This window comes from Stylophora pistillata, chromosome 4, assembly GCF_964205215.1.
Source record: "Stylophora pistillata chromosome 4, jaStyPist1.2, whole genome shotgun sequence".
In the NCBI taxonomy this organism is placed as follows: domain Eukaryota; kingdom Metazoa; phylum Cnidaria; class Anthozoa; order Scleractinia; family Pocilloporidae; genus Stylophora; species Stylophora pistillata.
The window spans coordinates 16,111,502-16,124,292 of record NC_142522.1 but is presented as its reverse complement, the minus strand read 5'-3'; the positions used below and the strand labels follow the sequence as shown (position 1 = coordinate 16,124,292).

At 39.2% G+C, this 12,791-nt stretch overlaps 1 protein-coding gene across 2 annotated transcripts in view; it reads right to left on the bottom strand.

Annotated features, from left to right (window-relative positions):
* Positions 1–12,791, bottom strand: part of LOC111321972 (spatacsin) — a 55,305-nt gene that overhangs the window by 1,515 nt on the left and 40,999 nt on the right. For both annotated transcript variants that reach the window (XM_088758075.1, XM_088758076.1), the window contains 17 exons: positions 12,513–12,699; positions 11,997–12,214; positions 11,149–11,286; positions 10,204–10,374; positions 9,682–9,861; positions 8,888–9,004; positions 8,117–8,425; positions 7,351–7,488; positions 7,209–7,269; positions 6,718–6,888; positions 4,776–4,918; positions 4,575–4,682; positions 3,319–3,487; positions 2,331–2,363; positions 1,526–1,599; positions 1,157–1,306; positions 164–321 (listed from right to left, as the gene is read on the bottom strand). In XM_088758075.1, coding sequence (XP_088614201.1) covers positions 164–321; positions 1,157–1,306; positions 1,526–1,599; positions 2,331–2,363; positions 3,319–3,487; positions 4,575–4,682; positions 4,776–4,918; positions 6,718–6,888; positions 7,209–7,269; positions 7,351–7,488; positions 8,117–8,425; positions 8,888–9,004; positions 9,682–9,861; positions 10,204–10,374; positions 11,149–11,286; positions 11,997–12,214; positions 12,513–12,699 — 2,525 coding nt within the window. The remainder of the gene's footprint in view (positions 1–163; positions 322–1,156; positions 1,307–1,525; positions 1,600–2,330; positions 2,364–3,318; positions 3,488–4,574; positions 4,683–4,775; positions 4,919–6,717; positions 6,889–7,208; positions 7,270–7,350; positions 7,489–8,116; positions 8,426–8,887; positions 9,005–9,681; positions 9,862–10,203; positions 10,375–11,148; positions 11,287–11,996; positions 12,215–12,512; positions 12,700–12,791) is intronic.

Genomic DNA, 12,791 nt, shown 5'->3' with positions numbered 1-12,791 from the left:
CAATCCCCGTCAGTATTTTGATTCCCTTACCCCTTTATCAATGTTGCACTTTGATTTCTTGATCAGACAGAGCTGAATAGAGTAAGGTGTGTATCTCAATTCAAATTTCATGAAAAGTAGCGGATTGCTGTCATTCGAAAGGATTTGTGGTTGTGTTACTTACTTGGTAGCGACATCGACAAAGAGATGGTTTGCGAGAGGCATGGCGGAGCTCATGTCTTGAAGGTAGTCGAAGTTGCCCTTCATCACTACTTGGTTATAAAGAGCGTCAACCCACAGAGAGAGGTCGCGCTTTTTGTACGCATCAGCGACTAGAAGAGACTGTTGGCACAGAAAAGAAGTCGAGTTAGAAACAAGGTATCAGTAGCATAAAAAACAATGCGGTATGTGCCTATAATGAAATATTTAGGAAAGTGCGCACGCTCTCATTGGCCGATAGGTGTACTTAGATGTGAGTATGTACACATTTTGATGTCACGCTTTTTCAAGGCAATAGAGGAGATAGCGTCCTCTAGACACGCAAGGGTTTTGAGAATTCGAGAAAGTTATGCAAACCCTGGACCCCTTCTCAAAATTAAAATTCTCTCATCCCTATATGTTGAGATGAGGATATACAAACACGGTAAAAGCCCTCTACTTGTTAAGTAAACCATTAAATATTAGGTGGAGAAGTGATTCAAAATGAAGGAAAACCTAATGAGCATTGGAGCACGAGTTGCACCGTGCTACCCAAAATCACTAGTATTGCTCGACAGAGACACCCAAAACACTTGAGAATAAACGTCTTATTCCTCGCAGCCACAAGATGTTCTGGTTACTGCATAGATATTAAAGAATTATTGCAAGGCCTCGTTTGATGATAAAATCTGATGCAGCAAATATCAGCAATTAATTAAACTTGAGTCGAATGTTGGTACCGTTAAATAAATCATCATAAAAGCACCAGTCATGTGAAGAAAGAAGGTTTCCATGAATACATGGATAATCCGGAGATTCAACATCAAGCAACCTTATCATTGACTGTGGTTAAGATTCTACACTTAAGAAACAAGACATGAATCGTCGTTTGATTAATCTATTGATAATTGTTAAGTTATGTAAATGCAAATGACTGTTATCACAATTAAAAACAATCTGCAATGCCTACACCTCTAACCTGAAAGAAGTGCGTGTGATGGGCAAGGAATTTCTTCAAAGCAACGTCACTCAAGTTTACTACTGTGACTCCAGAGGAAAGAAACTGGATCTGCAGGTGAACCAATCTTGCATTCTTCAGACAGGTCTGTGAATGTCGCCAGCAGTTCTCCTAATGGTTACAAGAAAGGAAACCTGAGTTGCTAAACTAGTAGATTAAGAATACGGTAAGGACTGGAGAAGAAGAATATCACAATCTAGGGTTTAGATTCAGAGTCAAAACACTCATTCGGTTTTCGCCGCCAGTTACAACAACAACAACAACAAAAACCTGACAAGAACTAAAATTATTATTTCAGTTACATATCTCACCGGCGTGTTACCCACTTACCTTGGCATAGTTATCCGAAGCGTAGCAGAAGGATTTCATAATGGAATTTAGTTTAAAGAAAACTTCTGCAGCTCCTGAAGCATTTTAAGAAAGGTCATAAAAGCCATATTAGTCGAGAACAAAGGTTCGATACTAAATGAAGACTGACACAGGCATCGCAGATTCTCAAAAAAATAACCGCAAAAAGGAGACGGCACGAACTTGTGAATTACGTAACTGATGTATTTGTTTTAATCTACTGACTACGAAGCCAAGCAGAATAAGATAAAGCTGCATCCAATTTGCAAACATAACTTAAAAGGTTATAAATCTGATTCTGATTCCTTAAATACTTGCAAAAGAAAGTCGAATAGGTTATAGAATTGCACTAATTAACAAGACCCTTATAACAATCTATGGCACACGATTTCCACAAGTTATGACATCCCTTCCGTTTCCTTACATTCGGTTTATCTATCTTTTTCCGTAGGCTGAGTTTGATTAAAAAGATTATCTTAACTTGAAAAGGCGTCGCTTCAGTCCATTTAATGCAAGGTTAATCTTTTGCCCTGTGAATACTTGAATGATTTAACGTTCACTTTCACTCTACACCTTTTCAATTTCTCTTTCACTCTACAGCGAGTATGCCTGATTAAAGTTCCGGTTGACAGAACGGTATGATATTCTTACTTTCGTCACGTTTACACCATTTATTTACGGACATACGATAATATGAAAGGTCTTCAGTACATTGTATGCTGATGAGCAGAGACCGAGATGACACGAGAAGCATGTGTCATTTAGTGAATCTTAAGATCAAGCCCACCTTTCTCAGCATTTCCCTGGCCGTGTTTCTTATCTGAAACGAATAAAAAGGGGATCAAAAGGGGGCCCAAAAACATACATCTTTTTCGATGGTTTAACATGTAGTACGCGCGGATATTATGGGAATTACGTAATTAGCAAATTTTCCGCTCTTTTTATGTGTTAACCCTGGAATAATAGATTTATCATTCCACTATTATTTCACTTTCTAATAGTTTGGCTTCATTTTTTCGGAGTACTTCCCGCAGCCTTGTCAGAGTGTCGTATCGATCACATAATAGATGCGCGAAAGACGAACACAGCAGACAATACCATTAAATTGTTTTTAATGATCCTTAACAGAATTTGATGCACCTAAAGGTTTGTTTCTTGAAGAGTCAAGTCTGTCTTTCATATTTTGTCCTGTTACCCTATGTAATACTATGGCACATTTTGCGTGTTCCGTTGCCCTTACATGGTAAGATGGGGTTATTGGGATAATAAAGTTTCTAAATTCTTAAGCTCCCCTACAGATATCTGTACTCTAATGCAGAAAATTAATCACTTTGGGCGGAAAAGAAGAAAGATGCGTTCGATTTGCTTATAACGGGAAGTGCCAGAGGACGCGTGAGGAAAGAAATGATTCAACTCCAAAAAAGGAAGACCCGTTGCCATTGTAACATACCATGGTTTTACTTATGGGAGTTTGTAAGATGATGCTTTGTTTGAAATATTTATATTTTCATGTTTGACAATTGATCGTCGATCATCGTTTCAACCAAATTTTAAAATGGTGCCTTTGCAGCTTTCCAAACATTTGCAACGTTATTCTTTTGGGGCCCTAAACGTAAAACTTGGCCAGTTCCTGAAAAGCAACATCCTTTTTTGACCCCTGAAAAACAGTTCTTGGTGTTCTCGACAAAGCACAATTTCCGCTTAAACCTTTAATGACCAAGCCAATTTCCAAGTCCACTCGACAACCAAATACACTATTCATCACAGGAAAATACCTGGGAAACAATTGCCTAAACTAGCCAGCTGCTTGACGGCGGTGTCCTCCAAAGTTTTGGCAATTTCCCGGTACATGCGAAAGTGATGCGCCACCATAGAAAACTTGTCTGTGTCCTCCGGATGTTGTTTTCTTAAGTAATCAAGAAGCGCTACTTTCAGCTTATTTTCCTGAGGCAAAAAAAAAAAAAAAAGACAACCACATTGTTGGCGCTTAAAAGCGTGAAACAAGAAACAATAGAACAAACATAAACAAAGAAGGCAATAAGCTACTAACTGAAATAAATGAAAAAAAGGAACGAACGAATCAACAAAAGAGCCAGACTTACAACAGGACATTTAGTGTAATTTTTCCCAGTAGGAAAGCCCAAGAGAAAATAGGTACTGACAAAAAATAAAGCTGTTCAAGTATCAGGCAGATAGGAAAAAATGCAAAACTGACCAAAAAAGTCCTCGCTATTTTACTGGTGTGTTTTCTTTCCAAAATTTTCATAATACAACGATCAGTGGAGCAATTCAATATATTTTATAAGTGGTGGGTAGGAGCACAAATAGCCTCCTATGCCTCTCTTCCACGAGAAAATTCTACTGTTTGTTCACGCCTTGACAAGACTAATTTACCTGTATAAAAGTAACAACAATTAGGAATGCTATTTTTGAAAGAGGTCAATCAAACGAAAGTCCACATTTAAACTGGGAAACAAAGGCATGAATGACTTAAAAGAAAGAAACGTCTGGTTACACATTTGTAGCTTTGGTACGCATATCAACCACAGTTAAATGCAAAACAGTATTGGTATTGAATACAAGAACTTAATTCATTTGACGGTCATGTCCTGAACTTAAGTCGCCTCTACAGTGACTGACAACTGACACTCTGAGAGGAACTCAACACCAAAGTCCATGAGGTTCTTTGTTAGTCTAGTGTCATAAGTCTGGTTTAGGGAAACTGATGTGTTCATTATACTGGATCGTGATGGCTTGGTAGGCTCCAAGAACTATTGTCAACTGTGATTGGTCAGTTTCGATTTATTGTTTAAGTGAGGTTCTGTGGGGTTCTTTTTTTATTTCAAAGAAACTACGTCACGGCTTGTTCGTTGGAAAGAAATCAAGCGAACATATTCCTTGCATCTTTGGGTTTGTAGTTTCATCCAATGTGTAGGCAAGTCTTTGGGGATAACCACAAAGACTCGGAATATCGTAATGTTTTCATTCTCATGGGTGCAGTCAGTTTTCAGTATTCAAAAAGAAGTGTTACCTTGTCAATCCCTTTCCGACAGAGAAGTTCGAAGTGCTCGTGCTCGAAGAGTGTGTCAATGATGTAAGACATCTCGTTAAACCTTCCGATACCCGTGAGCAAACGAACCTACAGAAGAAAAGGAAACTGTCTCTACAATTAACTTTTTTTCAATTGCCATACAAATTAAGTAAATGTTTTTAGTAGAGAAGCACACGTTACCATGAGCATGTAATCTCTGGATTCGGTCAAGGCAGCTGTGAGTACTCGTCCATGTCGCAGGACTGTTGCAATACCCTCCATGTTACAGGCTAAAGTGTGACATTGATGGGCACGAACCAGCAACTCTACTTTCAAGCTCAATACTGTTTAGAGACAGAGTTATATGTTTAAACTTTGAGAGGCAACACATGAGTACGCTGAACTACTGGAAATCGGGCGCACTACTGAAATGCTGGTGTGAAAGAGTATTACCTATGGCAAGCCAATTGTAGCAATATTCAATAAATGGAATTTTCAATTCAAAGAGTCTAGTTTAGTTCAATTCAACGCGTAAATTTATATTCAGCACACTATTTTTTGGGTTCAACGTCCCATTTTGCATTCAATACACTTTGGTATCATTCAACGCGATTGCTTCGGTTCAACCTCTTTTTTTATTTCAATTACGCATATTACGTTCAACACTTTTTATTTCGTTCAATGCAATTTATTTTCGTTCAATTATTTACTGCACAGCGGTTGACCGAAAGAACTCTAGCTTCCTCAGTGTTCACTTCTCGCTTGCCTTCCTAGCCCGCCATTTTGAAGAAAACGAGTAGTTGTCAGAACAAAATAATGTGATCGCTCATCTCTTTTGAAGTTGTCGTCTTGGCTTGGAGAAGCTTCAGAGCTTGTGAAAAAGATTTTAGACGAACAGACTGCTAGCTCTGAGACATCCCGGCCTGAAACTTCAAGTTCTAGTGGAAACCGAGTGTTCTCAACGTTGCAAAGAGCGAGGTCAATGTTAAACTCATCACAATCAAGGTGTTAAATGGGGTTGACAGGGTTCAGCCAAGGTTCTAAGCAAGCTAATCGTTTGATCGACAACCGTCTGCGTTTGCAAACTATCTAGGGAGCAGTCTCCTCCAAGTAAAGACTGTTCTGCTTCGTCCAGAACTGTATGAAGAAATGTTGATAGGTCCTCGTCAGCATTAAATTTGATTGTAAAGACATTACGATCAATCAAGAAGCAAAAAATTAAAATGGCCTATCAAAAAGTATTCAAGCCTTTCGTGATCTGCCGAGATCAAAAGGGACTGGGCAATAATGGTCAACCGCTGTGCAGTAAATCATTGAACGAAAATAAATTGCATTGAACGAAATAAAAAGTGTTGAACGTAATATGCGTAATTGAAATAAAAAAAGAGGTTGAACCGAAGCAATCGCATTGAATGATACCAAAGTGTATTGAATGCAAAATAGGACGTTGAACACAAAAAATAGTATGCTGAACATAAATTTACGGGTTGAATTGAACTAAACTAGACTCTTTGAATTGAAAAATCCATTTATTGAATATTGCTACAATTGACTTGCCATAATTACCCCCGGGTTCAAACCATTTAATGAAATACTGATATCAACATTATGGCGTGATCCTTTCCAAGAACCTTAGTAAATTCATAAATACAATGTGATCCTGGAAGAGAGTTTGCCCAATACACGTAACACGTTTTTGTCGGGTCGCTCTGAAAATCCGATGCTATGCATTATGCCACTGATGCAAAGAGAAACACAGGTTTCTCGGGGATAAGATCTGGTACAGTATCTAAGATAGAATGATACGTAACATTACTGGCGTGGTACTAAAACTTTCCAGAGACGCTAAAGATTCACTCTTTTACAAATTACACATCGTGATACGGATGGCGGTTCACTTCGGATCGTATATTTTCTCTAAATTTCACCAGAAAGAGCACAGCAAGAGCGGCCAAAAGTCTTTTTAACAGTCGGACCTTCAGAATGATAAACCGTTGAGTCGTAAATTAATTTGAATGATCTCCACCGTCGCATGCGAATGCTGAAGAAAAAGTGGTACTTATAGTGCAGGGAAAGACATCTAAATCAATCTTTCACGACTCTGAGAGCCTGTTGAACATGGAAAAAGGATAAAAATATATACCTCCAGTACGTATGGTTCCTGATGCATACTCGTTGACTAACGATGAAACCTCATCTAAGAGTCGACTGCCCAGCAAGGAATAGTCAGGACACAGGCGAATCATGTGACTTATGTCTTCACAAGACGGTGCTGCATTTACGGTTAAATCACTGTATTCTTTCTCTGAAATTTCTGTATGCAATACAATATTATGGATTTAAATCAAAACCCTTGACCACTCAGTACATTCTATTCCTTCTAGGATTATTTCAAAGATCAATTCTCCTACCAAGGGAGAGACACGAGTTTGAAACCATTATAAAAACACTGTTCTACAAATTTCATTTGGATTTGTCTCGATCACGAGGTTGATAAGAGAAACGGTACTTGAGCAGTTAAAAGAAAATTACATGATTATCTTACTCCGCAAGGCTGACTGAATCACTATTCAACATTCAAGGAAACATTTGAAATGACATGAAAACAAACAGACACACTTAAAAAAAAGTTACCTTCACCAGTGCAGTGAACAATGAGAGAATTCAAGATGATAGTGGCCAAAAATCCAGTCACCTAATTGAAAAATATTTTATTTGTTAGAAATTAAGCCCGAACTCAAGTAGTAATTAGCATATAATGTCTCAAAACTGTTACCTCTACAGAATCAAGATGAACGGCTTTAATATAACCCTCCATCAGTTTATAGCGGCTATCAAATCCAGAAAGTAACAACGAATGGAGCACCTTCAGGGGCTTCTTATTCACAATTTGCTCGTAATCTTGCCCCAGCGTCTGGAAGAGATAATAACGTGGTAAACACAGAACATCGAACAACGATGCGACTAATTGGGATCAAACGCTGATTGAAAGGGAATCATAAACAGAATCACACGGCTAACTTTGCCTGAAATAATGATGGCGCACGTAAGAGATGACACGACTTTTAAGCAGACCGTGAGAAATAAATCAAGACACATGAAATATTACACGTAAAGTTTGACCGGGTATTCGCAGTTCGAACAATTTCTTTATTCAGGTGATGGCGGTAAGACTTGTAGAGGACAGCGATCGAACGAAGAAGGAACATTTAACATAACCGGAAAAGTGTGTTTTGTTGTTCTTGTAGCTGAAGACAGCAAATTTTTTGCGATTTCAAGAGTTTAGCGACGGACAGTCATCCGCGCGCACAAAACGACGACGGAGGAATGGCTAATTTGGGATGGAATCAAACCAGTCCAATGCCGGTTTGATCTTTCCCAAACAAAGAAAAAACCAGGACGTAGCCTTTGAATGCCCTTCTGTATTCAGCCAAATTCGCATAATTTGTACTCAGCCAATGGGCTTCAACGGAGAGAAGGGCGCGTGTTACATTGGCAACAAGCACCAGCCATAAATAAATATCAAATAGTGCTGATCTTACTTGAGCAACTTTGTAGCAGGCGATGACACAGGTACAACACCTCTTTCCCTGCCTACTGTGAAAAGCTAGGCTTTCCAAGGCGGAGATGATATCTTCGACTTTAACCCAATCCGAAGAGGAAACGGAGTCGTGACGCTCGTTTGGAACCTTCTCCGTGAAAGACGAGGAGAAAATAAAACTACCAGAGCGGGAGAATGGGCTAGCGCTTCCAAAGCTTTCACGTCTCTGAGCATTTCGGGTAAGGAGGCTTCTTACATGAACATCTAGGGTGTCTATGGAACGTGTTCCTTGAGCCAAGTGAATGCAAGACTAATCCAGAGTTAAGACAGGTATGTAAGTACAAGCTCTGACAAATACAGCGGAGCGTTTTTTAATACAAGCGCCAAGCGTTTATCCTTACTCACATTTCCCAAATTGTTTGCGGGATAGTTCGTTAGGGCAAACAAACCTTGTCTTTTAAGAGTTAAGTGTGGCTGTAAACCATTTGTGAAAGTAGTTCTACGAAAAAAGTTTTTTAACACCTCATTTCGCCCTTATGAAAAAAAAAATTGTTAAAAAGGTCACGAGACTGAACATTTTCTCGTGTAAATTTTAAGCTCTGCTATCAATATAAATCGCGCTACTCCTGAAACAGAAAATAGTTGCTAAAATCAAAAGGAGAAAGCTACTCTATCATCATTTCAGGGGAGACAAGCACGTACCATAGGAAAGATTGCTTTTAAATGAAAAGTTCCCCTATTCTCGCTGCTAAAGAGACAGTAAACGTCTTACCATGACCACGTCTAACGCTAAACAACTGCGATTGAATAAACTTGCAAGCCATCGCGCCTGGCTCACATGACAATGTTCCAACAAGCGACAAATGATATTTTCCAACGCTCGGATTTCCTATCAATCCAAACCAAAAACAACGGATCAATCCCAAACAAAAATAACAGGTAAAGTAAGTAGGTGCTTTATTAACCTTCCTTGCTGGAGAAACTTCACCGCCACAATGGCAAATTCTTAATGTCATTGGACAACAATGAAAATCAGCTTAACAGTTGCGGCAGTTTGCTCTAGAAAACAGCATTAATATCACATGCCAAAAATAACTTTTGGCCATATAAGTTAAGTTATAGTTACGACTCCGAGAATATTTAGTCATGAAATTCACACTACAAAGACTGCTGTGTGTTCTAATTAAACTTCAGCTGTCAGCAGTAAGTCGGCACTGAAGTTTAGTTCGGCAATTGGTGTTGCAGTGACAAATAATTAAAGTGATGAGGGTCTGCACTAGAAACCTCCCTCCCTCCAAAGAAAAAGGAAATAAAAATGCAATTTACACGAACAGATTCGTATGAACAAGCCCAAAACAATTGGTGCCACTTGGCAGAATGAAATGCAAAAAAGTAAAGGTCAATGAATCCTACACATAAATCAAATGCATCGCAAACAAATCAAATATTAAATAAACCATAACAGTGTTGAAAAAAAAAAGCAACGCAAAACAAAAAAGCTATCGATTCACATCTGTTTGGTCGAAACTTTTCAGTCCTTTTCAAACTTTCCAGTCTTTTTCAAACCTTGTCGGTTTCCAGCGGACATTCACCATGGAGTTGTCCTTCAGCAGTATCCTCTTGCACTAGTTCTTCTAACTTAACTGGAATCACAACTTTGTTGGTTGTTTTGACTTCGTTTAATAATTCCACTTCCGTTTCGTGAGAAAGAAATTCTAGATGGCTAACAGATCTGGTTAACCTGTCCTAAAAGGGAAAAAGAGCATGAGTATAATAAGGCACAAAAGAGCGTGACAAGAAAACCAGTCATTTTTGTGGAACTCATCCACGGCGCATGCGTTTAAGGAAAGCCTCTGGTTCTTTCGCTCAAGAATAAGCACCATAAGTTCACAAAGTTATACTTTAGAGTATATATGCACCTGTTTATAGCTAGGAGAGAGTTTAGAGCAACTGGTGCACACCTGAATGCCCCTCCCACTCACCACACATAAACAGCATCCAAAAGATTGTTATGGTCAAGCCTACTTTTGACACATAGTATCTATTCTCATTCTTCTTTCCTTGTTTAATTCAGTTCACATTTTATACCTCTTTCTCAATTTCTGCTCGTATCTTATACAGCCAGCGTTTCTTTTGAAGTTCTTTCAGCTCCTCCAATGGTCTATGTTGCTGGTCAGAAGAGGGAAAAAACCACTTCACAGCTATCCCAACTAGCATAGCACGTTCAGTAAACGACAATTCAGTGTCGCTAGCTTGATTCTGCAAGGTAAGGTAATAAATGAGATACCAGCTTTGGTCATTTTAACTTTGGCCATCTTGACGATAACTTTATCAGTGGTGTAGCCACAGGGGTTTGTTAGTAACTCAAAAGACTGTTGCAGTTGTGTCCTAGTACCCTTTGTACATTGTGAAACAGTTGTTTCCACCCTCTTTCTAGCTCTTCTCGGTTATCTGTTTTAACATCCCTCGAATCATTTTCAGTAAAAAAAAATAATAAAATAACGCTTGATGAAGAAGTGCAGCGCATGGGACATTTCTTGAGTGACAGTTGACCACACACTTCACCGTAGTTGAATGTACTGCACGCGTGTGAGACTCATAACTATGCCTTATAGATCAATCAAGTATTAGTACAAGGTTACGGTATCACAGGAATTTTCCGCGAATATAAGGTTAATTTTAAAACGTCACAATCGTGATTGCATACTCTGATCTAATAACAAATATGGACCAATAATTACTTGCGAAGTGTCCTGGTTATGTCTTACAGCTACGAATCGACAGAGTTCATTTTTGCATTCGTGGTCCATAATGTAAAATTAGAAAGAGGGCAATATCCGACCTCCTTGAAAGAACTGGACCTGGTCTGGCCCGTATTCCCACAATAGCAATGAGCTCAATCATATATTCACCAAACTAATCCATTCTTTAACTTTTTTTCTATCTTCAAGGCGAACGGATACATTGTTTTGTGAACCCATTTCTGTACGAACTGACAGAGCGAGCCAAATAGACAGGAGAAATATTGTTCACCTCAAAGAATGAGCCTGCGGTGTCTGCTGTACAACCATTGTCTTTGAAGCTCTTTTCTGCTCTGTGCCAGAAAGCGAGTCTTCCCTGTTCTATCTCCCACAACATGGAATTCTTGGCAATTTCTAAGTCAGCTTCAACCTACAGTCGAAAGGTAGAATAAGAAGGAGGGTGCGAGGTCTGTTGGAGGTGTCGTCATATGACAGACTCAGAATGCTACTGTATTATGTATGTCAAGCATTATTTAAAGACCCTATTACATGAAGGGGGAATATCTCAAAATTAAGGGATCACTGAGTTTTTGTTTAAAAAACACTTCATCATGTGACTCTCGCCTTTTGCAAAATGTGCAGTCACATGACCTAACTCTTTCCAGATTTCACGGTATTGAGTCGCTGGGTTAGAGGTCAAGATCAAGTTCTGACCATTTTATAGACCTTGGCGAGCCACCTTCATGGCCGGGCCTCCCAGCTCCTTTTACCCTGGCCAGACCAATAGTCATGGTCTTAAAATAACTGAGGAGAATTTGCTACCTATCCATCAAGAGATGGATAGATATTCTAGTCTTCTTGGATAAGGACGAATAAACCGTAGGCCCCGTCTCCTGCAGAGTTAGGGGTAGGAGACGTTAATTTCCCACGCACGAGATTACTGTGTGGTGGATGTCCTCCCCTGGGGTGGGATGGGTGGTTGTTCACAGGGCCCCATTTAAACTATCGATCTGCTAAACTGGGCTACCCTGTATAAATATTCGTAAATACAAATACAAATGATACAAATACAAAAAAAAAAAAAAAGAAACTAGGCCGTTTTGCATTTTTGGTGCGGTCATGTTTCTGAAGTCTTCTTACCTGTTTTATCGTAATGTGATCATCAGACAAGCCCATCAATTTAGCAAATATTCTGGCCTCTGCGAAGTGCTTAGTCTTGAGCAGGGAACCAAGCACTCTTTCCATCTCAGCTTGGCTATCAGCTTCATTTCCCTGCTCCACCATTACCTCAAGTCGTATATTCGCATTTGTGCCGCGAAGAACTTTACTCACTTCGTGCAGCTCATAATAAGCAGGTACTAAAAAAAAAAAAATCACAACAGAGGTAAACAAAGGGGCTGTATACATATAATTTCTGGCTTCAAATCTAATCGCCTGTTCGAAGCAGTTATCCTCTTGAAAGTGGATTTCACTATTTGGATTCTCATGGAGCTTACCGTCTTGTTCTAGCTACACAGTTGTTCGTCCCTTTCTTACAACTTAAGTCTTTTTTTTTTCTTTTAAGTACAAGGAAACTTTCAGAGAGGCTCAAAGATTTTTCACCTGGTGAATATCATCTCTTTTTTATGCCCTTTAAGTCAAGTGATCAGAACAAACCTTTACACGCAAAGTTTCGTCCAAACATGCTTTCTGCCAAAATTGCGAGTAAATGGCCCTGTTCGTGGGCATTGTCACCGCGTGAGAGCATATGCTTCGTGACTCGACAAGTCAGCTCTTCCAGCCATTCCAGACTTCCAATCTTGAGTACAGTCGCGTGCTTGTCGGCAGTGGCTTTCATAGACAGCTACAAAGTAAATAATTATATCATCTACTGACACAGTGAACTGCGAATAATAGTGAACAACCACTCACATCAAGGAACATCCTTTAGTTAAA